General features: G+C 45.0%; 2 protein-coding genes across 7 annotated transcripts in view; both read left to right on the forward strand.

Annotated features, from left to right (window-relative positions):
* LOC115085947 (oocyte zinc finger protein XlCOF6-like) overlaps positions 1–25460 on the forward strand; it is a 1095473-nt gene that overhangs the window by 786447 nt on the left and 283566 nt on the right. The gene's annotated exons all lie outside the window — the stretch shown is intronic.
* The window catches only part of LOC115085954 (oocyte zinc finger protein XlCOF6-like), a 34836-nt gene continuing 12473 nt past the window's right edge, over positions 3098–25460 (forward strand). For 2 of the 4 annotated variants that reach the window (XM_029592519.1, XM_029592518.1), the window contains exons 1-3: positions 3098–3325; positions 8107–8233; positions 24103–24222. In XM_029592519.1, coding sequence (XP_029448379.1) covers positions 3302–3325; positions 8107–8233; positions 24103–24222 — 271 coding nt within the window. In that variant the 5' untranslated portion in view covers positions 3098–3301. Of the gene's footprint in view, positions 3326–5485; positions 5619–5692; positions 5736–8106; positions 8234–24102; positions 24223–25460 lie in introns of those variants that run through there. The other 2 variants (XM_029592520.1, XM_029592521.1) reach the window with 2 other exon arrangements.

Here is a 25460-nt window from a genome sequence, read left to right on the forward strand (position 1 = left end):
CGCACATGCCAAGCCCTATAAAGGGCTCCCTCTAGCTTTCTCTCACTGCCTCAGCAACAGGTCCAGCTTCTATATCAGTGATGGCTAACCTATGACACGCGTGTCAGAGGTGACACGCCGAGCCGTTTTGGCTGACACGCGCAGCGTTTCGAGGACTATCAGGAATTTTTTTTTTTTTTTATCGGCTGCGCCGAGCCTTTTCTTTTTCAGCTGCGCCGAGCCTTTAAATGTGTTTTTTAGTTTCCCCCTACCCTCCACCAATGCCCCCGGGCGCAGGGAGGCTCATGCGTCGCAGCGATGAGGCTCAAGACAACGCGCTGATGCTCCTCCTTCCTGCCTGTGCGGCCCCGGAAGTAAACGTTGCCGGAGCCGCGTGGGCAGGAAGGAGGAAGCGAATCAGCGCGTGCAGAAGAGGAGGAGCCGCCGCGGGTCGCTGCGAATCCCAAGTCGCAGCGGCCCAAGAAGAGGAAGAGGCCCGGTAGCAGGGCTGCCGCGGCCCGAGAAGATCAGGGCCGCTGCAGAGCCCATCCTGCGGCGACCCGCGAAGAGGAGGCCCAAAGGTGAGAGAGAGGCTGAGGGCCCGTAGAGTGCGTGTATGAGGTGAGTTGAGAGAGAGGACCTGAATGTTTGCAGAGACAGCATGTGAGAGCCTGTGTGTGTGTGTGTGTGTGTGTGTGTGTGTGTGTGTGTGTGAGAGTGAGAGAGAGAGAGAGAGCATGTGCCAGTGAGAGCCTGTGTATATGAATGATTGTATGAGAGCATGTGCCAGTGAGAGCCTGTGTGTATGAATGATTGTATGAGAGAGCATGTGCCAGTGAGAGCCTGTGTGTATGAATGATTGTATGAGAGAGCATGTGCCAGTGAGAGCCTGTGTGTATGAATGATTGTATGAGAGAGAGCATGTGCCAGTGAGAGCCTGTGTATGAATGATTGTATGAGAGCATGTGCCAGTGAGAGCCTGTGTATGAATGATTGTATGAGAGAGCATGTGCCAGTGAGAGCCTGTGTATATGAATGATTGTATGAGAGAGAGCATGTGCCAGTGAGAGCCTGTGTATATGAATGATTGTATGAGAGCATGTGCCAGTGAGAGCCTGTGTATATGAATGATTGTATGAGAGCATGTGCCAGTGAGAGCCTGTGTATATGAATGATTGTATGAGAGAGAGCATGTGCCAGTGAGAGCCTGTGTATATGAATGATTGTATGAGAGAGCATGTGCCAGTGAGAACCTGTGTGTATGAATGATTGTATGAGAGAGAGCATGTGCCAGTGAGAACCTGCGTGTATGAATGATTGTATGAGAGCATGTGCCAGTGAGAGCCTGTGTGTGTGAGAGAGAAATGCATGTGAGAATGAGAACCTGACTGTGTGTTTGAGGGAAGAAGATGGAGAAAAAAGAAACAGAAAAAAAGACAATATAAAAGGAATTGGCAAAAAAATAAGAAAGGGAAGGTGAAAAAAAAGCCTGTGACCAACCAATTAGAAAACTAAGATCAGACAGCAAAGGCAAAAAAAAAAAAAGTACTTTTTAGTGATTGGCACATGTACTCTTTGGGAATGTGCAAGAACAGCACTTTCTCAACGGATCTCACAATGTACGAGATCAGCATGGAGAAAGTGGAAGCCCACGGGGCCTGCACAGAGGAGGCAGCAGAATGGACTTCAGTGTCAGTAGCAGCAATCGGCACCTCCGCAATAGCCACGCGGCATCAGTGACAGTGGCAGCAGAGGAATGAGAGAGGTTCTGAGGTTGCTGGCAAAAGAAAGAGAGGGGGGGTCTACCTTTAGTGTGTGAATGTGTATGAATGGGACTCTGCCTGGGGGTGTATGTGTGAATGCATGGGTGCCTGCCTGGGGGTCTGTGTGTGTGAGAATGAATGTGTGCATGCCTGGGAGATGGGGAGGGAGTGTTGTGAACATGAATGGGAGCCAATAAAAGAAACCGACTGACAGATGAAGTTTGTAACGCTTGCTTGGACTTGAAGTGTACGAAATACCAACCTTCAATTGAAGATTTAGCCAATGAAATTCAGCAACAAAAAAGTCACTAAGCAGGTAAGGTAAAGAATTATTTGTTTTTGCTTTATTAATAAATACAGTATATATATTAAAATTATAACTTTGTTGATTAGAGCTACAAATATCACAAAATTATGGATTTTTCTAGAAGTGACACACCACCCGAGTTATGCTCGGTTTTTTTATGAATTTTGACACACTGAGCTCAAAAGGTTGGCCATCACTGTTCTATATAGTAGTGCGTTTTGCTCACAGCATTCCAGGCTTCTTCCAGCTTATCTTCAGCCCACTTGTTCTTGCCTGCTTATCTGTCCCTCTTCTCCTCCTTTGGACGGATACCTGGTTTTGACCTTGGCTTGGAACCCAGATATGCTTGACCGCTGCCTGGACTTCGGATATGCCTGAAACTTGCCGCCTAATACCCTAGTTAACTAGGAGGAGGCAGAAGAAAGCTGGCAGTCTTGCTGGCAGGTAGACAAAGTGAGATAATTGAGGGGTAGGGAGTTTGAGCTTTGGGAGAGGCAGAGAGCAAGAGAGAACCGAGGAGGGGGGAGGTCAAGCCTAGGGATCTGAGAAAGGGAAAGCTGGGGAGGGGAAACAGAATGTAAAAGTTGAGAGTATTGTGGGGGTGGAGAGAAATGGAAGATTAAGCCTAGGGGCAGAGACAAAGTAATCGAGAGAGGAGAAACAGCTGGGGAGGACAAAGCTGAGGGGTGGACTTGAGGGGAGATGTCAAGTCGGGGGGGGGAAGGTTCAAGACAAAAAATGGGAGAGAGTGCTGGGAGAGTTGAGTATGAAGGAGAGAAAAGCTATGGGTAGGATCTGTGGAGAGAGACCAGGTACTAGAAAATATTCTGCTCAAAATAATTAAACATTTTGCAACTTTGAGTTATAACTTTTCTGTATCTCATTATAAATTAATTATTACTCGAAGAAAGCAATTACATTGTGTTATTTAAATAAAATCTTCAGAATTTTGCTGAATTTTAAAATGTATGCAGAATGCCCCCAGGATTGTAAATTCCACGTTTGCAACCCCCGGGACTCATCTCCTGATTCAAGCTCTGCAGCTCTAGCTCCCAGCTTTTCTCTACCCCGCCCCACTCCTGTGACATCATCAGTGTGCGACCTCCACCAGACAGCAAGAGGAGTCAGGAGAGAGCGAGCGAACCCTAGAGCCAGGAGACTTCACGAGAGGCAAATATTCAGATCTTCCCCAGCTAGAGAAAGAGCCCCCAATTAATTTATAATCCTGAAAGCAGTAAAAGCAGAGAGGAAAATGCCTGCAGGAGCTTCTGCTCAGGTAGGACATTGTCCCTACTTCCTGCCGTCTCTATGAAAAGACTGCTGCAGCTTTCTAACCTGGGACACCGTAGAGTGAGCCCTGAATTTAATAGGACCCCCAAGCACACCTGGAGTTGGTTAGGGCTCAATGCAATAAGGAGCACTCAGTAGAGTGCACTGTTCTACTTACTGTTGTACTTGCATTTTTTGGCACAGATTGTACTTCTAATTCAGCAAAGAGTTAGCGTACAAAAAATGTCTATGTAAAACTGTGAATGATGTTTAGCGTTCTTGCATGGAAATCTCATGCTAATAAAGGCATTACCTAGTATTCCCCAATGCAGAGAGTTGCGCTGGCTTTACTCAGGTTTTCTTAGCGTTGGAAATTTTACTCCAGGTCAGAATTGGAGTAAAGTATCCAGCATTAATATTAGTCTGTGGGCAGAAGCTGGAGTTCTGGTGCATTAGCATACTATTTGCATGCTGCATCAGGAGTTTAATTTTTTTTTTTTTAGTGCCTGCTTTAAGAAAACATGCACTGAATTTATGCATAGTCTTAATACAGGGCTTATTACATCCACCCTGCCAGTTATTTAGTTTTTGATAGTAAATCAATATAAAACCTGGTTTACAATAAAAACAAGAAAACATGATATAGCAAAAATAATATGGAAAAACATAATATACCATAACTAATACAATAAAACAGTTTGCAATCAAATGAGTATAATATGCAGTAATAATAAAACAATATTTTAAACTTTGAACCTACTAGATAAAAACCTGGATCAGCTGGATCTATACATAAATTAAGGTGGGACTAAGCATAACTATCACTACTAATAATACCTACATTTAAGGTTAATGTGAGACCTAAGAGTACCAAATAACTAAAATGTATATATTTAAAGGCTGTTGGAATAGGCAAGTTTTCATTCTCTTTCTAAATATAAAAAACTTTGACTCTGTGCAAATTTCTGTAGGGAGTACATTCCATGGTAGTGGAGCATAAAACTAAAAGCTAGGAGGTCCATATTCAGAAGCCTTTAGCCAGATGACTCACTAGTTATCCTGTTAAATGAACACCTGGGCACTTATCTGACTGCATGTTAGCTGGATATCTTTTTATCCAGCTAAAATGTAACCAGATATGGTAGGGACATTCTGGGGCCAGGTTACATTAGCCAGATAACTTAGCTGGCTAAGTCTAGTTGGGTCAAAGACTTGTTCTAAAGTTATCTGGCTAACTTTAAGATTCAGTAGTGCGGCTGCTGTACTGAATATCCCTCCAAAGTCAACCAGATAAGTGTATTTGGCTATCTGGACTGTGACTGAAAATGGACCTCAAGATATCTTGTTGTTTCAAGTCTGATATTTCTCAGAGATGTAACTAAGAAGATCTAAATTTGAGTGTCTTAAAGGTCTTCCTAGAACTTATAGAGCAAATTCTCTAGGTACTGTGAATAACCAAGCTCAAAATCTTACATTTAATGCAATTTCATGATTGGAAGCCAATGACGTTCCATCAAAACTGCAGCAACATGATCTGATCTTTTAAGGCCATGCGTCCATTTGGCTGCAGTGTTCTGCAACAATTGAAGTCTTTTTAAAGAGATGACTGGGAGACCCTGATAAAATGCTTTAAATAATCCATTCAACTGTGCGCAAGCATGTGTCAATTTTAGCACACTCTGAACTTTCTAGAAATGGTTTTACCCGCCATTAATAGCAACAGTAATAGAAACATGCACTGACCACAGATGATATTAGTTTTGACAGGGCAGGATTAGAGTTACTTTTGACCCCCATTATGGAAATCAGGTGTTTTGAGAGCAATTGGCAATCCAGCAGCCATTATTGGAGGTTTTTCTCTACTCAGCCACATGGCTTCTGATTTTGTTTTTGCATTTACATTCAGCTGGCAATCTTATCTAAACATATTTAAGCTCCTTAGAGTTTTCTGGGTTGAGCAATTAGTATAGGCCACCACCTAGATATCGTCTGCAAACAGAAAAGCACTAAATCCTGAATATGAGCTGCTGAAAAGAACTTTTTATGCAGGAGGAAAGGAAGGAGACTTATATAGAGGAAGAAACCTGCATCATACATAATATCATGTTATTTCTTTAATAGATCAATAGTTCAAGCATGTTGTAATAGAGGTGTTGAAATGGTCCCAAAAAACTAATTTTAACAACAAATAATTTGTTACAACCGATTTCTAGAACACAAAATGTTTATAAAACACCAAATAGTTCAACCCCGTATTTATTGTGAACAGCTTTTGACCACTCGACAGCCCTTGATGTATTGTAAGTATGACACCTTGATAATCTCATTTAACTTTATACTTTCAGCCGCCCACACCCTGTGCTTCTTCTACACCAATCATCCCAGCTCCTGCTGTTTAACCCTTTGCCACTATAGAGGTAACTTTGTATTCTTTAGAAACGTCTTGGAGACATATAGGGAAGTGTTTTGAAGATAGAGATTTTTATTTCTAATTTATTTCATTTGTTTTCATTACATTTTCCCTTTTATCAGCGGCGTTGAACTCTTTGTGATTTTTGGTTTACCTCTAATTTACCCTCATTGGAGTGACTGAAATGCGGGCATTCAACTTTCCAATTGTAAATTCCTTTTGCCTTTGTTCACCCGCTTAAGAATATCATTTGTTTACAGTTCACCTTATTCGGGCATCTACAGAGCCTTCCGCTGTTCGTTATTCTTCTGCTTATTGATCTATTTTTATCCCTGACTGTTTGATCACAATTTCTTCCCCCTCTTTTCGCTTATGTTATCATATAGCCTTCTTCATCATTCTCCTGCCGGTTGGACACTCTTTTATGAACTGTAAGGAGGATATTCTGGTATTTATTTTATTCATACAAATTTTCCCTTTTGAGCATGTGTCTTCCTTTTTCAGACTTTTGAAATACTAGCCTTGAGAAGAACTTGATTTCTCATACTTCCAATGTGAGTACTATGATTTTTTGGACTCAGTACTTCAGTCAAATATTAATTTTTTTTTTGCTGCATTAATACTGGACTCTCAATACATTTCCCCCTCCCACAACCAGGTGAATTACAACCATCTCCCATTGTTAATTTCATGGAGTGCCCCCCTAGTCCTTGTATTATCTGAAAGAATAAATAACCAATTCACATTTATCTGTTAAAGTCCTCTCATGATCTTAAAGACCTCTATCATATCCCCCCTCAGCCGTCTCTTCTCCAAGCTGAACAGCCCTAACCTCTTCAGCCTTTCCTTATAGGAGAGCTGTTCCATCCCCTTTATCATTTTGGTCGCCCTTCTCTGAACTTTTCCAATGCAACTATATCTTTTTTTGATATGTGCCGACCAGAAGCGCACACAGTACTGAAGGTGCGTTCTCACCGTGGAGTGATACAGAGCTACTATGACATTCTCCATTTTATTCACCATTCCTAATAATTCCTAACGTCTTATTTGCTTTTTTTGATCACTGCAGCACACTGAGCCGAAGATTTTAATATATTGTCCATTACGATGCCCGGATCTTTTTCCTGGGTGGTAGCTCCTAATATGGAACCTAACATCCTGTAACTACAACATGGGTTTCTTTTCCCTACATGCATCACTTTGCCGTTGTCCAATTTAAATTTCATCTGCCATTTGGAAGTCCAGTCTTCCAGTCTCGCAAGGTGCTCCTGCAATTTATTACCATCTGCCTGTGATAAGGTCCAGGTAGCAGCAATCGCTAGTTACAGAGGCTGGGTGAAAGGCAGATCCACAGCAGCTCACTCTGACATAGCCTGCCTTTTGAAGGGAGCAAAGCAGCTCCAGCCCCCACGCAGAGTGGCTGTACTGCCTTGGGCTCTAAACCTAGTACTGAGTGTTAGCAGCAGCTCCATTTGAAGCACTTGAATTTCAGTAGAGGATTTAACATCGAAGACGGCCCTGCTGGAGGCAGTTTGCTCAGCAAGAAAGAAAGTTGCAAGCCCCTCTTGTGCAGGGATCCCTGCTTATCCTTCTCCAAGGAAAAGGAGTAACCATTAGGATGGTGCCTTCATTCCTACCCAAGGTCGTCTCAGTTTTTCACCCACATCAATCCATTTCTTTGCCGGGATTCAGGAAATCTGAATGTGTGGGAAAGAGAAGGAAGCTAAGATTTTTGAATGTCCGCAGGGACGCTCCTGAGATATTTAAAGGTGGTAAATGCTTTCCGTACATCGGATAAGCTTTTCGTGCTGTTTGCAGGAGAAAGGAAAGGGGAAGCAGCATCCAAGACATCACTTGCTAGCTGGCTCAGAGAAGCCATACAGGCAGTGTATATTATAAGGGTAGATCAGTACTAGGGGACCTAAAGGCTCACTCGACGAGAGCACAGGCGGCATCCTGGGCAGAATGCAAGTTTGTTTTTTACTTATCTGTACTTACAGAAAACCTGTGAATGTTTCCTTAAGTGTTAAGGAATTAATGTTTTGTAATGAGGGTTTTCACTGACGTTTTTTTAAAAGATCAGTTAATTTATTTTTTTGGCTGTTTGGACTTTTCTGGGATAAGATGTATGCACCTTTCATGAGCACCATCTGTTCTTAAGTCTCTCTGGGAGATCTCTCTTTGGTTGCTGCTCAGTGTCTGGTGGTGGTGCTGCTGCTGCCATGGAGCGTGTGAGATCAGAATAGTGACTCTGTTCTCTCCCTGTAACTTACAAACATATGGAAAACTCCCCCCAGCCCTGCTGAGCCCCAGTGCTGGGAGGTCTCCTGATGGACGAGATGCAGAAGGTGTTGAGTGTGGAAGGGTTTGTGTTTCAGGTCCCAGTAACCTTTGAGGACATCGCCATCCGTTTCTCCCAGGAGGAGTGGGAGGATTTAGAAGAACAGCAGAAGGAGCTTTACAAGGAAGTGATGAGGGAGAATTATCGGAGCCTGCTCTCACTGGGTAAGGGAAAATTTTACTTAGTAACATAGTAAATGACCACCGATAAAGACTAAAAGTCCCATCCAGTCTGCCCAGCAGTGATTTTTATAGGCATTTACTCAAAGTAAATCAGATTCCCACATGGAACCCAATCCCACTCTGTCCCCCGAGAGCTGCAACTGCTGCTCCGTGCAGGTTTCCCCAGACCGCCCAGGAAGCACAGTGCTGCCTTATCACTGCTGCCCTGGACTGTAACCGTCACTCAGTGAAGGATGCGCAGTTCCCTCATTACCATCCTCTGTATTTATCCCATGCTTTCTTCAGGTCTGCCACTTTCCTTATTACCATCTTCTCCAGGAGGTGATATCAGGCATCCACCACCTCTCTGTGAAAAAATTCCTCCTGACATTGTTGCTGAATCTCTCCTCTTGGAGTTTCATATTGTGACCCCTGGTTCTACTTCCTTTTTTTTTTTTTTTTTTTTTTTTTTTAAACCCTTGGCTTCCTGGGTATTAATACCTTTCAGGTATTTACATGTTTGTATCATATCCCCGTCTTGTCTTTCTTTCAGGAAGTACATATTAAGGGACTGATGCTAAAATAGAGGTCAAGTTTTAGCACATATTTTGCTTAACGTGTGTGGTAAAAACATGCAGCCCTGTGGGATGCAGTAATCTAATGGAGGTAAACCGAGTAAAGAGTTAAAAAACAAAAAAAACCCTAAAATATGAGCTAACATGAAAATCGGCACTAATGCAGAAAAGTGCTTTAAAAGGTGCTCTGAGTAAGGAGGAGTGCGACTAAAATGACCTTGCATGCAAGATTGGTGCTGTGCATCCCAACCTGGGCAAAGCAGGCCTGGTTAAATCAAAGGGTAAGCAATCTGGGGTGGGCACCTGCAGTACACAGCTTGCTGCCACGCATCACAAAAGTGTGCCAACTGTTTGGTTGTAGGTACCTCTCCAGAAAATGTCCTCTTTCATTTCACTTGGCTTGCCTTGTCAAAATGGCCTGGCGCATGAAACTGTGCCCAAGTCAGGAGGCTCAGGGCCAATGTAGCATGCCAGCCATTGTGCCACTGTCGGTGTGTGCCCCAGAGAGCTTACACTTGGGGAAGACACCTGCCATGCCTTGCCACAGTGGGGTAGGCACCTACAGCTGAACAGTATGCACCGGCACTGCGATACAGTGATGTGGCACGTGAGGCTGGCACTGTGCATCCTGACTTGGGCCCAATCTGACATGCAAGGTCACTTTGGTAAGGGGTGAGAAGATGAGAGAAAGAGAGAGAGGGGAAGAAAGGAAAGTGGACGGGAAGGAGGGAAAGGGAGAGAGGTAGGAGAAAGAAAGGCAAGTGGAGAAGGAGCACGCCTGCATGGATGGGAGTGATGGGGGGTGAGATGTATGGCTGGGAAAACTTGAAATTGTTTTGGCTGGCACAATGCTGGAAATTTCACTTCTGGCTCTGAGGTGGAGTAAAAGTAAACTTGCATTTCTGTTGGCCAATGTTGTTCTTATTACTGTGCCCCTGTGGTAATGTCTAGCTGCTTCTACCACACTGGGCACAAGCAATAGAAATATCTTAGCCACCCAAGTGAGAGTTTATCCCACATCATTGCAGGGAAGGAAATAAATTCGAGCATAAGCTCTTCGGGTAGGCACCTACTGCTGAACAGAGCATAAGCTTTCCAGGGAGGGCACCTTCAGCTGAGCATTGTGCACTTTCACGCTGTTTGCATCCTGGCGTTGGCGCACTGTTCAGCTGTAGATGCTCATCCAAGAGAGCTTAAAGTGGAAATTAAACTCCTGGCTCCTAGGTGGCATAAACTCACATTTCTGGTGGCCAAAGTTATTCGATTGCTATGCCCCATCTGGTAGAAGCTGCTAGACACTATCACACTGGGCACAGCAATAGTATAATATGCCCACCAGAAATGTTAATCCTGCTCTGACCCAGGAGTTACATTTCCAATGTTAAGAAAATGTGCTTTAAGCTGTTTGCCCTTTAACGCACTTCCCTGCATTGCTGGGGAATAGCTAATGCCTTCTTTTACATGGGATTTGCATTCACCCAAGCTGATTTTAGTGCAGGTTTTTATTCCTGTTGTAGCGCTCGTTTTTTTAGGGGTTAAAACCCTTGTTAAATGCCAGGGTTAATGTACCATGAAAAAACGCATGCTAAAAACATCTGCTAATGTCAGCCCCTGAGTTCTTTCATTCTCATCTCATAGGGCGTCCTGTATAAAACCTGCAATATTTGGTTGCCCTTCTCTGGACCGTCTCCAGCCTTTCTGTATTCTTTTTGAAATACAGCCTCCAGAACTGAACACAGTATTCCAGGTGAGGTATCACCAATGACCTGTAAAGAGGCATAACTACCTCTTTATTATTGTCCTGCCAGACCAATCCAGACAGGTGGCTAACGTCCTGCTCCTGCTGGCAGATAGAAGGCAGAGATCAATCTTTTAAGCTGACTCCCCTATGATACAATGGAGGTAATCATCAGTAGTTCTCTGCCTCCAGCAGATGGGATTGGTGACTGGACTGGTGCAGGAGAAATTAGGCTCGTAGGGCAACGCCTTTTGAGAGCTGCTCTCCCTGAATAGAGCCAGGCCTGAGTGAAGGATTACTGGGATGGCTGTCAGTTTTGGTCGCTCTTCCTCCTTCAGGGAGCCAACTTTTGGAAGCTAAGAGTTCCTTCAGCTATGGAAGGATTTCTTTCCAATGAAAAAGTTTTGTTGCACAATCAACAAATCTTTTCCAGTCTGGCAGGACAAAGAGATACAAAGAGAGGAAGACTGTGTCTGACATCAAAAGGACAGACAGGTAGCAAGAGCAGATAAGGTTATTATTGAGCTCACCAGCCTCCTCGAGCATGAGCATATTTGCAGGATCTGGAGTCAGTAGTGTCTATTGAAATGATACCCTGGGTCAGAGCCCATATGCACCTCTTGCAGAGGAGCCTGCTATCCACATGGTCCCCACAAAGCCAGGACTTTGAGAGGATTTTGCCCACATCAGGGCAGGCCAACAGGAGCCTAGAATGATGGTTAGTCAAGGCAATCTGGAGAAGGGAATTGGTTTGGATCCCCGTATTAGATCATGGTGACAATGGATGCAAACAGAGCTGGCTGGGGAGCACACTGCAAGGGACAGGTGGCACAAGGACACTGGTCTCAACTGGAGGAGTCATACTCGATGAACCTGCTGGAGAAGCGATCGATCAGTATTCTCGGACAATGCCATGGCTGTGGCTTTTGTGAACAGACAAAGGGGGACAAGGAGCCAGCAGGTGGCGATGTAAACAGGCCTACTGATGAAATGGGCAGAGAGAACACATCTGGATATCTCAACTACCCACATAGCAGGGGCTGACCACATACAAGCCAATTTCTTGAGCCGCCAGATGCTAGATCCAGGGAAACGGGAGCTAGCAGAAGAGGCTTTCAACTAGATAGTGGACAAGTGGGGACGCCCCCAGTGGGATTTGATAGCGTCACGCAAGAATATCAAAGTAAAACAATTCTTCAACTGGAAAAGAGAATGGACAAATGCACTGTCCTAAAGTTGACCCACAAGCGAGCTATTTGTACATATTTCCGGTCTGGTGGAAGTTATTGAGGGAGGATCACACACCATCCAGGACCAGACTGGGCAAGATGTCCATGGTATGCAGACCCGGTCAGATTCAAGATGGGAGGAGCACTAAAGTTTGGCCAGGTAGTAGGTTTTCTGAGCCAAGGGCCAGTACCATGGAAGATCCAATGCAGTTTTGTCTTACAGCTTGGCTATTGAGAGGGAAAGACCTAGAAAGAAGGGGGTACTCAGTCTAGGTATTTTCACCTGTTGAGGACAAGGTAATGCTGTACCTCACTGACACATATCAGAATTTGGAGAATCTATGAAGAGTTGTGTAGACAGAGGAAGGTGTTCCCCACACAAAGCAGAGATGGCCACTGTCCTTCATTTTCTCCAGGATGGGTTGGATAAGGGCATAGCAGTAAATTCCCTAAGGGTCAAGTATCAGTTATTGCATGTTACAGGGGGCAAGTATACGGGTCCTCCCTGGTCTTCTTGAAAGTAGCGAAGTAAATACGCTTACTCGTAAAGCTGCTAGTTCCGCCTTGGGACCTTGTATGGCAGGGTAACTGAGAGATGGTGGGTCAGTAATTACCTGAATTGCGCAGTTTTTTAATTTAATTTTTTTTTATATTCCGCTTTTTGGCACTTGAAAGTGGATTACATTCAGGAACTTGCTATAGGTATTTCCCTATCCCCCAGGGCTTACAATCTAATTTTGTACCTGAGGCAATGCAGGGTAAAGTGACTTGCACAAGTTTATTATTATTATATTTGTTCATATGTCGTTATTTTTATTTTTTAATTTTTTAGTACTTTCATTTGTCCTTGGTTTTACTTATAACTTATGTTGAGTTTTTAATGTATGGTCTATTTGTTTTTTATGAATGTCTTTTGTAAACTGATTAGAAATGTTGATAAGCAGTTTATAGTTTTTCAAATAAGTTTGGTCCTGAAGGCACTATCAAGGTTACCATTCAAACCCCTCAGAAAAACTTCTATAAAATATCTTACACTGAAGACGGTACTGTTGGTGGCAGTCTGTTCAGCAAGGAGAAGGTCGGAGTTGCAAGTGAGAAGGTAACAATTTTGCTTGAGTTCCACCTGCAGTCCCCAGGCCTACAGTAGAGGGTGACATCCCATTTCCTTCTCTAAGGACAGAGAATCCTTTACGACTTGATTTTGGTTGTAGAGCAGGTCAACAGAGTTCTTAGAGAAGGGAGAGTTTCTAACTCTCTTGTTCTTGTCCAGAAGCAACCTTCATATTCCAAATTACAGAGGAACAATTGCAGTTCCTAACGTTTTCAGTACTGGGACAGCAGCTTCAGGGCGGGTCTGGGTCGTTTGGACCCATGGCAGAGTTATCGTAGTTGTGGCAAATGCTCTCAATTTGAAAGGACTGGTGTCATCCTTACTGGAACACTTGCGATAGCAAATGCAGAATCTTTAGACCCAATGGGGAATTGGACCAAGAGCCAGTTTGAGCTCTTTCAGTCCCTGGCTTCTCTGGTGACTTTCTCTATTACAGAAGCAGGCTGGATGATTAGATGTTCCTAGAGATCCTCCGACCCTGGAGCATAAGTGAAACAGTTGTCTTTCAGGTCTTCTAGACTCTGGACTTATTGCCAGGTCGTCAATTTGGGGATGACAGCCATATCCTCATTAGCCCAGGCAAGAGCCGATTCCCACTCTAGGGAAACTCCACAATCAAAGTACTTTCTTCAGGGACAGGACCACAAAGTAGTCCTGTCTAGACTGGGATTGGTGGACATAGGTCTGAATTGGTGATCTTCTAAGATTAAGCATCATTAATTAGTAGATTGGAACCCTAGAGGGGAACCCCAGGACTACTGAAGTGACCCTTTCAGGAAGCTGAGCCCATTCTCTGTGGCTGCTCCCCAAAGTAGGCATTCTGCTTGACAAGTCGCCTGGAGTGTAGTATGATTGGACTGGATCTGGACATTTGACAAGTTTTTTCACAAATAGGCGCCAATTGATCACATTGAAGGTTAGATGATAAATTGCAAAAAAAAAAAAGTATTTTAAGGCAAGCATCATTGTGTTCTAGCAGTCTTATTAGAGGGTGTGTTTTAAGCCAGACATGAGTATAGCTATAGTAGTAGAACACATTTTTGGTATGAATTGGCTTTTGTTTTTCCTAGCGTGTAGACAGATGGACTCAGGACCAGTGGTTTATGCTCCCCTGCCAGCAGATGGAGACGGAGTAAGTTATCACAGTATAACCCTGCAGTGACCCCAGCCTGCCAGTATTCTCCGTCTCTAGCAGATGGTGGTCGTGCATCTCCCTATGGGGATTGCTTTGAGCTTTTTGAAAGGAGAAATTTGAAACTCTGAATTCAGGAAAAGAAAGCCCCGCCCTCCTGCGGTGATACCTAAAGGTTCCTCCCCTAGTTGAGAATTCCTGAGGTGATTTCCGTGGTCCCTCAGAGGTGTGTCTTGGTCTGGTAGCTGGGTTTCCCAGTGTGGACTTAGCTGCTAGTTCAACTTAAAAGGCAGCAGGTGCAGGAGGCTGAATGCGGCGATGACGGCAGATGCTCTCTCCCTCCCTCAGCCGGAGACCATCTCTGTACTCAGCTGGTAAGCGCTGAGCTCAGGTAAAGTTAAATAAATAAATAAAGGAGAAACTTTACCTGAATCAGAGACAAACAGAGGGGTTTCAGGAATTCCTCTGTTCTCTGCGCACTGTGCCGACGTTCATTCCTGCTCCCGTTGGAGTTGGAGAACTGGGCAGCCTGGCGGGTTGAGTGTCCCCCAGTGGGCTAAGCCCCATACTTAGGCTTTTTTTTTTTTTTTTTGGTTTGAAATATTTTATTGCTCAATGTTGCATCCATACAAAATATATAATATGTTGACATCGCATATTGTATGTAAATAACATCATTTAACACCGGTATGTGTACAGCAATAAAAACTTATGAAAACATCAAATATCAGTACTGTATTGTGTGTGTAAGGTCTCCGTATTAAGCACCGGAATACTCAGTACCAAAATAGGGACCTAAATCCCTCCCCTCCCCCCCTCCCCCCTGTCAACGAATAAGATATAGGTGATAAGATATAGGTGCTGTGGAACCTCCATCTAATAGATCCTAGGGTGTCCCAGAACAAGAAAAAGGGTACATGAAGCTAAACCTCCCGAGTGATTGGTGAAAATAAAGAAGCAGCAGAGATCATAGTCACTGGCCAGTACCCACAACAGCATTTAAACGTTATCTAGACTTCCCAGCCCCTTCTTCCACTCAGAGTATTTATGCCAAACCCGCCTAAAAACGCCCACTGTGTGGCGGAGATGAGCCGTAATTTCTGCAAGCCTGTAGATTTGTTCCACTTTGCTTTGAATCTCCCCTAGCGTGGGAACCAGCGGGGATTTCCATTTTCTGGCGATTTCTATTCTAGTCGCCGAGAATATAAAATGAGCCATAGTATCGGGTTGGTCCTTTCCCAGGGACAAGGGAAACCCCAGCAAGGCTTGTTGAGGCAGGAGGCACACATGGACCCGATAAATCTTGGTCAACCAAATTTCCAATTGAGACCACAATGGGTGCAATGCTGTACAGTCCCACCACATATGGAAAAAACTACCAATGGCCGAACATCCCCTCCAACATTGTGGGGGAAATGAAGGATACATGCGATGTAACCGCTCTGGAGGGTAATACCATCGCAACACCATCTTCCAAGCATTTTCAACAATATGGGATGCAATTAAACCTTTGCCCATTTGGGAAAAGAGCGTCTCCCATGCCCCCTGCTCAAAGGTGCGATGTAGGTCGGCTTCCCAGGCTTTAACGTAAGTGGGTTTCTGGAAGTTTTCCCTGCCCAGAAACGCATATATATTTGAAAGTAATTTAGTTGTTTGAGTATTTAAGCACAAACGTTCAAAATCAGATTTCCCTTGCCCTAAATGTCCCTGCAATTGGTGAGACTGAGCAAAATGTCGTAGCTGGAGATATAAATATACATCAGAGGCCGCTAAATCAAATTTTTGTTGTAACTCCCGGAAGCTTAATAAATTCTGTGTGCCCCAGAGCTGCCCCCAATGTTGAATTCCCTTCTTAGCCCATCCCTGAAAGGCCAGACTTTCGAAACCTGGCGTAAATAGAGAATTAGCATACAAATATGTGCTATGATGAAATTCCTGATTTCCCACCAACCCTGATTTATTAGCTTCCCATAGCTGTAAAGGGAGCAGCATAGAGGGTGGTAGAATATCTCGGGGCTGGAGAACCCAAGTCTTTTTAGGCTGCCAGAGCAGACTACACAACGGTACTGAAGCCAGTAATTGTTGACTGAATGTTATCCAGGGCTTCTGTAAGAAGCTCCTATGCCAATCTACCAGCGTCTTAAGTCTAGCTGCCGTATAATATCTTTCTAAATTTGGTACACCCAAGCCACCCTGTGATTTATTTCTGTAAAGAACCTTACGAGCCACTCTAGGTCTGCGGCCCCCCCAAATGTAGAATAACAAGCGTTTTTGCCAAATAGTAAGGCTTTGCCTAGGTATGGCTAAGGGAAGCGTTTGAAACAAATATAAAAACTTGGGCAAGATCATCATTTTCACAGCTGCTATCCGCCCAAACCAAGAAATCCTGTATCGATTCCACTCTTCCAAATCTTTAGTGATCTGAGCCCATAATTTATCATAGTTAAGCGTGGTCATATCCTGGGAAGCACTGATATAGACCCCTAAATATTTAAAGCTAGTGGATGCCCATCGAAATCTAAATTTCCCCCTCAAAGACTGCTCCATGTCAGCTGGAACATTTACATTAAGAATTTCTGATTTTTCCCAATTAATTCGAAATCCAGAAACCTTGCCAAAAGCCTGAAGAATTTGGGAGACTAGTGGAAGTGAGTGCTCCGGTTCAGTAACCAAAAGCAGAATATCATCCGCAAAAAGTGATATCTTTGTGGAGAAAGCGCCCACCTGTACCCCAGAAATTCCTGGGTGCTGCCGAATGACATTGGCCAGTGGTTCTAAAAAAATAGCGAATAACAATGGTGACAAGGAGCAACCCTGTCGTGTGCCTCTCTGCACCTGAAAGGTGGGCGAATACCCCCCATTAACCTTTACACATGCCAAGGGATTCTGGTAAAGTTGATGTAACCACTGCAAAAAGTTTGGCCCGAAATTCAAGCGGCTTAATAAAGTAAATAGATAGGGCCAATGAACTACATCAAAGGCTTTCTCGGCATCAACCGAGAGAGCCACGGCTGGTATCCTACGTTGTTTCACCCACCAGATCATATCCAATATCTTATGCACATTATCACTAGCCTGCCGGCCCGGTATAAAGCCAGCCTGGTCTGGATGAATTATCTGGGACAAAAACCCATTTAGCCGGTTTGCTAATATCTTGGCGAGGATCTTTAAATCAATATTAATGAGGGATATCGGTCGATAAGACCCGCATACCGCGGGATCCCTACCAGGTTTAGTCAAGATCGTTATGCCGGCCGTATTTGCCGATGCTGAGAGTGACTGCCCTTCCCTCAAGGACTTGAAAAATTTAGCTAAGATAGGGGCAAGTTGTGGAGCAAACTGCTTATAGAACCGCCCCGTAAACCCATCCAGGTTTGAGGTTTTGAATAACCTTTTGAATCTCGAGTTCAGAAATATCCTTTTCCAGGATAGACCGCTGCGCAGGCTCTAAGGCAATCAGGTCTATATTCTCCAGATATTCGTCTATGGCACTCTGTGGTATCTGACCATCAGCAGAGTACAATTCGGAATAGAATTGCTGAAAGCGCTGCCTGATCTCCGTACCAGTGGTTAACATGGTACCCGCTTGACTTTTAATTTTAACAATGGTCGCCTGCTCCTGTCGGCGGTTTAATTTGCGAGCCAGTAGTTTCCCCGCTTTATTGCCGCCTTCAAAATATTTTTGTTGAGTCCGTTCAAGCTGAAACGCAATAGCAGCAGCATCCAGGGACGCTATGCGCGTGCGCACAGCCTCAAGGGACGCAAGAACATCCTTTCTCGTTGGGTCCCTTTTATGAGTTTTCTCTATCGCCTGCAATCGTCGTACTAGTCTCTCCCGTTCTGCTATTCTTTGACATTTAAGATAAGAAGCTCTAGCTATAAATTTCCCACGTAAAACTGCTTTTAAGCAGTCCCAAATTGTTCCAGCACTCATCTCCCCAGTATCATTAAATGCTAAATAATCTTGAATTTCTTGTTCTATGTGTGTAGTAAAATCCGGATCATTGAGAAGAGAATCATTCAATTTCCAATATTGTACCCCTCGGTCATAATCTTTAAGTTGTAAGGAAAACCAAATGGGGGCATGATCTGACCACACAATGGCCTCTATGTCTACTTTCATCACCCGGGGTAATAGGCTTCTGCTGCCCAGAAACATGTCAATCCTTGAATAACTATTATGTGGGGTTGAGTAAAATGTATAGTTTCTGGATTTTGGAAAGCGAGTGCGCCAAATATCCAAAAGGCCCATATCGGCCATCAGACCTTTAAGGGCCCGGCGAGCCAGCTTTGGGTCCGCACTGTGTCCCGTAGAGGTGTCCTTACCCGGGTCCAGGGTCAAATTAAAGTCCCCACCAATAATGAGAGTGCCTTCTATTTGAGAGGCCAAAGTGTGATTCAGGGATCTAAAGAAATCTGCCTTTTGGGTAGTAGGCCCGTATACAGAGACTAAAGAGAAGATTTCTCCCCCCAATGAAAGCTTTACCAAGACCATGCGGCCGGATGGGTCTGCTATAAGATCCTTAAATTCAAAGTGAACATCTTTGTGTAATAAGATTCCCACCCCCGAATATCTTGATGAGGGAGTTGCAGCCGCCCAATATTGATGAGGGAATTTAGGGTGTTTCATAAGGCCCAGATATCGTTTACGGAGATGGGTTTCCTGAAGGAAAACCACCGCGGCCTTCATCCGGTCTAATTCCTTAAACAATAATTTACGCTTACCTGGGCTATTCAGTCCTTTAGTGTTAAGAGAAAAAAAGTTCAGAGTAAACATTAGAGGACAGCCTCCCCCCTATCCTGCCACCTCCCTCCAGGGAACCCCCACCCAGAATCCATTTGCTTATAGAGACCAACCTTATCACCTTCATTATCAGAAGCCTTTACCCCAACCCCCCACCCCCCCCACTCCAGCAAACCCAGAAGCACAAACCCTGTGCTCCAAATGAACATGGAGGAAATCGTCGTCACTCCTCATGGCACCTATACGGGCAGCGAATTAAACTTAAAGTAACCGCCTATTGCCCTACCAACGAGCAGAACAAAGGTCCAGCATGCATTTCAACCAAACTCAGTTAGTCCACAGTGTCCGCCGAAGGGCCTCATGGCACCTACACGGGCAGCGAATGAAACTTAAAGTAACCGCCTATGTCCCTGCAAACGAGCAGAACAAAGGTCCAGCATGCATTTCAACCAAACTCAGTTAGTCCACAGTGTCCGCCGTAGGATCAGTCGAAGAAGTATTCCTCTGTAGCCGTCTTCGCCCCTTGGGCACGCGCTGCCAGCGAGGCTGTGAGTTGATTGTAGCCGCAATTTGGGTCAGAGTAGAACCAGCTCCTTTCGCCACGGGTGGTACTGCAATAATGATACCTGCCTCCTTCAAAATCGCGCTGGCCTCCAGGACTGTCTTGACTCTGTGTGTAGTACCCTGAATCATAAAGGACACTCCTCCAGGATAAAACCAGCGGTACCGGATGTTAGCCTCCTGTAGTTTAATAGTAACACAGCGAAATTCCTGACGCTTTTTTAAAGTGGCTGATGATAAATCAGCAAAGATAGCAATATCCTGATCCTCCCAACGCCACGTGCGCTTGCTTCTGGAAATAGTAAAAAGCTGTTCTTTTAAAGGAAAAGAGTGGAAACAAACCACTATATCTCTAGGTCGATTGGCAAGTTTCGGTCCCAGCGCTCTATGCGCCCTATCCAGAAGAATATTAGGCATGGCGGTGTCCTTCAGTGTTTCGTCACTTTCCCAGAGAAAAGCTGCTATTCTTTTCACCACGACAAAGCAGTCCCCATACTCCTCCGTTTCCGGTACCCCCCTTATCCGAAGATTATTTCTCCGGCTCCGGTTCTCCATATCTTCCACTTTTTCTGCTAAAGTCTGGCAGATCGCTTGCAAATTCTGGTGGCAGAGTTGCATCTGAGTCCAGCCCTCCCCCTGAGTGTCTAGCCGGAGCTCAGCCTCATCCACCCGTCTGCCCAGCTCTGCATGGTCTTCTTTCAAGTCAGCAATTAAAGTGGTAATTTCTGCTTTATAATTTTTAATGTCCTGCCTCAGTTCTATGAACCAACCTCTAATTTCATCTCGGAATGGTTCTGTGATCTCCGGAGTCGGCAGTGCAGGGGCCCCCTCTTCGCCCTCCGAAAGCGTGTGCTCCGCCGCCATTTTGGAATTTTCGCCGCTGTTTTCGCCGGCTTCCCTGGTGTAGGAGAACTTTTTAAGCTCGCTAATTTTGCGTTTCGTCGTCATGCCTTATAAGTCAGAAGCCCTTCGACTAACAGTCACCCGCGTTTGAGGGAAAAAAAAATCGATAAAATCGCGCGGTTACAGCGATTTGGCCCGCAGTGCTCACGGAGCAGCAGAGTTAAGCTGCTCGCATGAGGGGTGACGTCACTTCCTCCTTAGGCTTTTTTCTTGCATGCCACATGGTGGGCCGTGGCGGCCGTTTTCATACGCTCTTGTGCGTTTTCTGCTGCCCTCTATAGGCCATCGGTGTGCGCAGTGTCAGCTCTGCGCTCGGTTTTTGGTTGCGCATTTTACGTGCACAAACTTTTTTATGCGCTTAACTTGGCACACAGGTTGTGCGTGCACCTTGCTGCGCTTTCTTCTAGGCGCTTATTTTTTGGGCGCATTTCATTTTTGAGAGTGAGCCGTTCCGACACACGTTTACCTCACCGATGGCGCCAGTGAGCAAGAAGCCTAAGCGTCTTCCTATTTGTGTTGCCTGTCATATATTAGGTCTTCTCAGCCAGACCTGGCTTCTAACCTGTGTCAGTGCTGCTCAGACGCTCAGGGAGAGTTGTCTTCCTCAGATTTTGCTAAGCCTTGCTCTTCCCATTCTGATGATGGGTTGGTCACGGCCTTAACTGGGGGGATGCTGAGGGAGCACCGGTATCGCCTGGGGAAGTCAACTTGAGAGCCCTCCCCCCCACCCGGATCCATGGCTACCGCTGGCGTCAGTGATTGCCAACACTCCACTTCGGACCATGGCGCAGGGCGATAATGTGACTCGTGCGCCTGCGGAGAGGAGGGGAGGGGGTCAAAGTGGAGTTTGGACGCTGGCACCCTTGCCTTCCCCGTCTTTTCCGGTAGTTTTGGACATCTCTGAGGTTACCGTGTGTCCTGCCACCTCCTCTCCGGTTGAGACTGAAGGAGAGCACGGAAGGCCCTCTGAGGTCGGCCAAAAATGTTCCAGAGTCGGCCAGCCATGGGAGTTCAGGTGAGATTTTTCATCTTCCTCCCAAGCCAGCAGTTGTAACTCTCGATGCCCTCTGGGATCTGGTTGCTGGGTTTAGCTGCTCTTTGCAAGCTTGCCAGGTGAAGATCAAGGACCTTGACATAAAAGTGGACACTTTGGAGGGGAAGTGGGAAGAGAAATACAGGGAATTACAATCTCAGATAAAGACTTTGGAGACTTACTTCTGAAACTCAATCCTGTAATGTTAATCTGATTAAAGATTTCAGCAACTGCTCCAGAAGATTGAAACACTCAGGGGCGGATTTTAAGAGCCCTATTGCCTAAATCCGCCCAAATCCGGGCGGATTTAGGCGAGCAGGGCCCTGCGCGCCGGTGAGCCTATTTTACATAGGCCTACCGACTCGCGTAAGTCCCAGGGTTTTCTGAGGGGGGCGTGTCGGGGGCGGGCCCGAACCGCGTGGCGTTTTCGGGGCGTGTCGGGAGCGTTCTGGGGGCGGGCCCATGGGCGTGGCTACGGCCCGGGGCGGTCCGGGGGCGTGGCCGCGCCCTCCGTACCTGCCCCCAGGTCGCGTCCCGGCGCGCAAGCGGCCCGCTGGCGCGCGGGGATTTACGTCTCCCTCCGGGAGGCGTAAATCCCCCGACAAAGGTAAGGGGGGGGTTTAGACAGGGCCGGGCGGGTGGGTTAGGTAGGGGAAGGGAGGGGAAGGTGAGGGGAGGGCAAAAGAAAGTTCCCTCCGAGGCCGCTCCGATTTCGGAGCGGCCTCGGAGGGAACGGGGGTAGGCTGCGCGGCTCGGCACGCGCCGGCTATATGGAATCGATAGCCTTGCGCACGCCGATCCAGGATTTTAGCGGATACGCGCGGCTACGTGCGTATCTACTAAAATCCCGCGTACTTTTGCTTGCGCCTGATGCGCCAGCAAAAGTACGCCAATTCACGCGGTTTGAAAATCTACCCCTCAGAGAATTATACTCTGCACTTAAATCTCCGACTTTTTGATTTCCCTAAAGTAATGGGTGAAAACTCCTACCAAACTCTTAAGAAATATTTCTTAGAAATATTGCAGTTTGAGGAAGGGAAAATTCCTTCTATTAATAAATCATTTTTCCTATCGGATGTGAATAAAAGAAGAGCACCTCAAGACCAATGTCCTGAAGCCATTGCTGATTTAACACAATTTCTGGAAGATTCCACTGCAGAAGTTTATGATCGGTCAACTCTGCTTGTTTCCTTCATCTCTGAACAAGAGTTAAGTGAAGTAATGAAGAGATATTGTAAAAATATTTCTGTCCCCTTTTACGGACAGAATATTCAAATTTTCCCGGATTTTGCCCGTGCTAGCCAAGAACGAAGACGTAATTTCCTTACACTTCACCCCCAGATCACTTCATTAGGTTTTTCTTTTGTATTAAGGTACCCTTGTAAATGTATAATCTGCTCACAGAATGAATGTTTTGTTTTCTTTTTCCCAGAGCAGCTTAAATCCTTTGTTAATTCCAGGAGTATATTGTTCTCTTCTCCTGGTGAAAGCAGGTCTACTCAGATCCAAGATATTAGGTAGCCATTTTCACGTTAAGCCTATTTCTTTGTCTATTTGATTCCTGTACTTCTCCCATAATTACGCCCCCCTGCCTATTGATTTTCTTTTTGTGAAAATGACTTATTATTAATAGGATTAATTGCTCTGTAAAATGTTTCATATTTTCTTTTTTTAATAAGTCATTTGGCTTTCTGAAGTAAGGTCTTGCTTGAATTGATGAAACTAATAAACATAAAATAAAAAAAAAATCTGTAAAGCAATTCACAAATATCATTAAATAAATGTCTCCGGTTGAGACTTCATTTGATTTACTGTGTACAGTTGTGGAGGAAGCGACTGACGTACTGAACGGGAGATGTGGATGGGTTCACCTGACCTTTCTGAGATATGCAAGGCGTCTGAACTTTGTCTCTGTATCATCGATTGATTAATTTTTGTATATTTTAACTTATTTTTAATTTGACTTTTCTTTTTAAAAAACTTTATTTTAATTAATGTAAACCGTTTTGACAAAAACTCATTTTATAAAACGGTATATAAATACTTTTAAATAAATAAATAAATAAATCTAACAGAGGGGCCAGGGCAAAAAAGCGTGGAAAACGGCCGCTTTCCTAACTCGTGCGTAGCACCTCTCATGGGCCCAAGATCAAATATTTAAATGAGCGGTCGCGCTGCCAAGGAGGCGCTAGGGACAAATGTGCACCCCTAGTGCATCCTGGGCAGCGGGCACCAGGGAGCATTGGCTGTCAGCGGGTTAGGAAAACGAACTCTCAATTTTACGAGCGTCCCTTTCCCTAACCTGTCTGCCTGCACATTTTTTTTTTTTTTTAAACCTTATGGTTACTCTGACTTAATATCGCCACAATATTAAGTCGGAGGATGTACAGAAAAGTAGTAGTTTCTGCTTTTCTTTATACTTTTTTTGGGCTGCTCAGAAATTAACACTTGCTCTGGGCAGGCGTTAATTTCTGAGCGTAAATATGTGCGGGTTGGGCACACAATTTTTTTTTTTATCTGAGGAGAATAGCTAATAGCCTCATTAAAATGCATTTGTATGTGATGAGCGCTATTAGTTTTGTGAGAGGGGTTGTACGTCCATTTGGACGCACAATCTCCTTGTAGCATAAGGGGCTGTGGACACGTGTCCAAAACACAGGTCTAATCATGGGTTAAACAATGAGCTCGACTGAGCGCACTGTTTGGCATCGGTCCCAGAGAGTTTGATTATTTTGTTCACTAAAGTAAGTGAATATCTTTATGCCGGACATTTTTCTAATTTTTTAATTTGGGTGAGTCCAACCCAGAGTGAGTATGAGAAATCTAATTCTGTGTTCTTACCCCAGGAAGAGGCTTTCTGACTGTCACCCCTGAAATTATCTCCCTCATTGAACGAGGGGAGGAGCCATACATCAGGGATGAGCTGGGATCAGAGGAAAGAGAAACTGGGAAAAGCAGCTGCTCAGGTGAGTGCGGTAATAAGAGGGACCGGGGTAAAACTGCTGAGATGAGGAGTGGAAGGAGCAGCTGGGAACTGCAGAGACCCCTGCACAAGCTCCTCTGGAGATCTCTTTAATCACTCACAGGGTTTCTGTTACAGGCACAGAGGATGTCTCTTTCCCAACGCCAGACATTCAAAGACCTGTCCCACAAACCACATGAGGTTGGAATCACATAATCTGAACAATGCATGCTATGATTATTTGGTCTTTTAAATACAGAGCTCCCTTGCCCCAGTCCTCAGCAGAAATTTCTGTCACACTTTATCTAACAGAGGACATGGAAACAGACGTGCTGGACACCCAAGTCCATGGTCTGGCCAGGCCAAGGTGGCTCAGCATTATCTTTTCAGCTCACTAATCAGCATGCCCAGCAAATGTCTCTTCTGAATGGCAGGGGACATCGTGAGCCCTCATTGTTCAAGGATGGTGCATGAGTTGATGGAAAAATTGGTCTTTTTGAAATAAATTGCGTGCACATCTGCACACAATTTTAATGGGCGCGTGCCTATGTGCTAAATGCCGCTTCTACTGCATAAGTTGGGGGATTTTAGTAGACGCGCACCGACACCATTTCCAGTTTTCCAGGTTCGTTCCCAGTTCACCCAAGTAAGGACTAGAACGTCCAAACCCCCTTAGTTTAATAGCCTCGTGTTTCCCTTGTAGCCCCTACCTTTATTTTTTTTTTTTAATTATATATTTATTGGTGAATCAAAATAACAGTTCAATATCAACAAACTGTGAACATAACATCACCACATTTTGTTGTAGGCCCCCCTGTAACTCCCCCCCCTCCCCCCCTCATCGTCCAACTCAAGGTATCGATAGTGAAAAAATCAGTTAATGGGAATATACCAAAATATAGTAGTTCCAACAGATCAACTCAATCTCCTTGGTTCGTCTCCGATATTCGCCAATTGAGGTAAGAGTTCCATGTACGATAAAAGACCTGAAAGTTATGTTTTGTAGCTGCTGTAAGCTTATTCATTGTACATACTGTGTCCAACCTCTGGAGGACGTCCATAAAATTAGGTCCGCGCGATGACCGCCAAGAACCAGCGATCTCCATGCGCATAGCAATGCAAGCTTGCAGTCCGAAAAGCTGGGACTCCTTCAGAACTTCGTGTTCCGTATGGTGTAATAATGCAAAGTCCATAGAGAGTTCAATGTGCTCCCCAAGTACCATGTTCAACCACTTTTGCAAG

The sequence above is a fragment of the Rhinatrema bivittatum genome, chromosome 2 (genome assembly GCF_901001135.1).
Source record: "Rhinatrema bivittatum chromosome 2, aRhiBiv1.1, whole genome shotgun sequence".
Taxonomy (NCBI): domain Eukaryota; kingdom Metazoa; phylum Chordata; class Amphibia; order Gymnophiona; family Rhinatrematidae; genus Rhinatrema; species Rhinatrema bivittatum.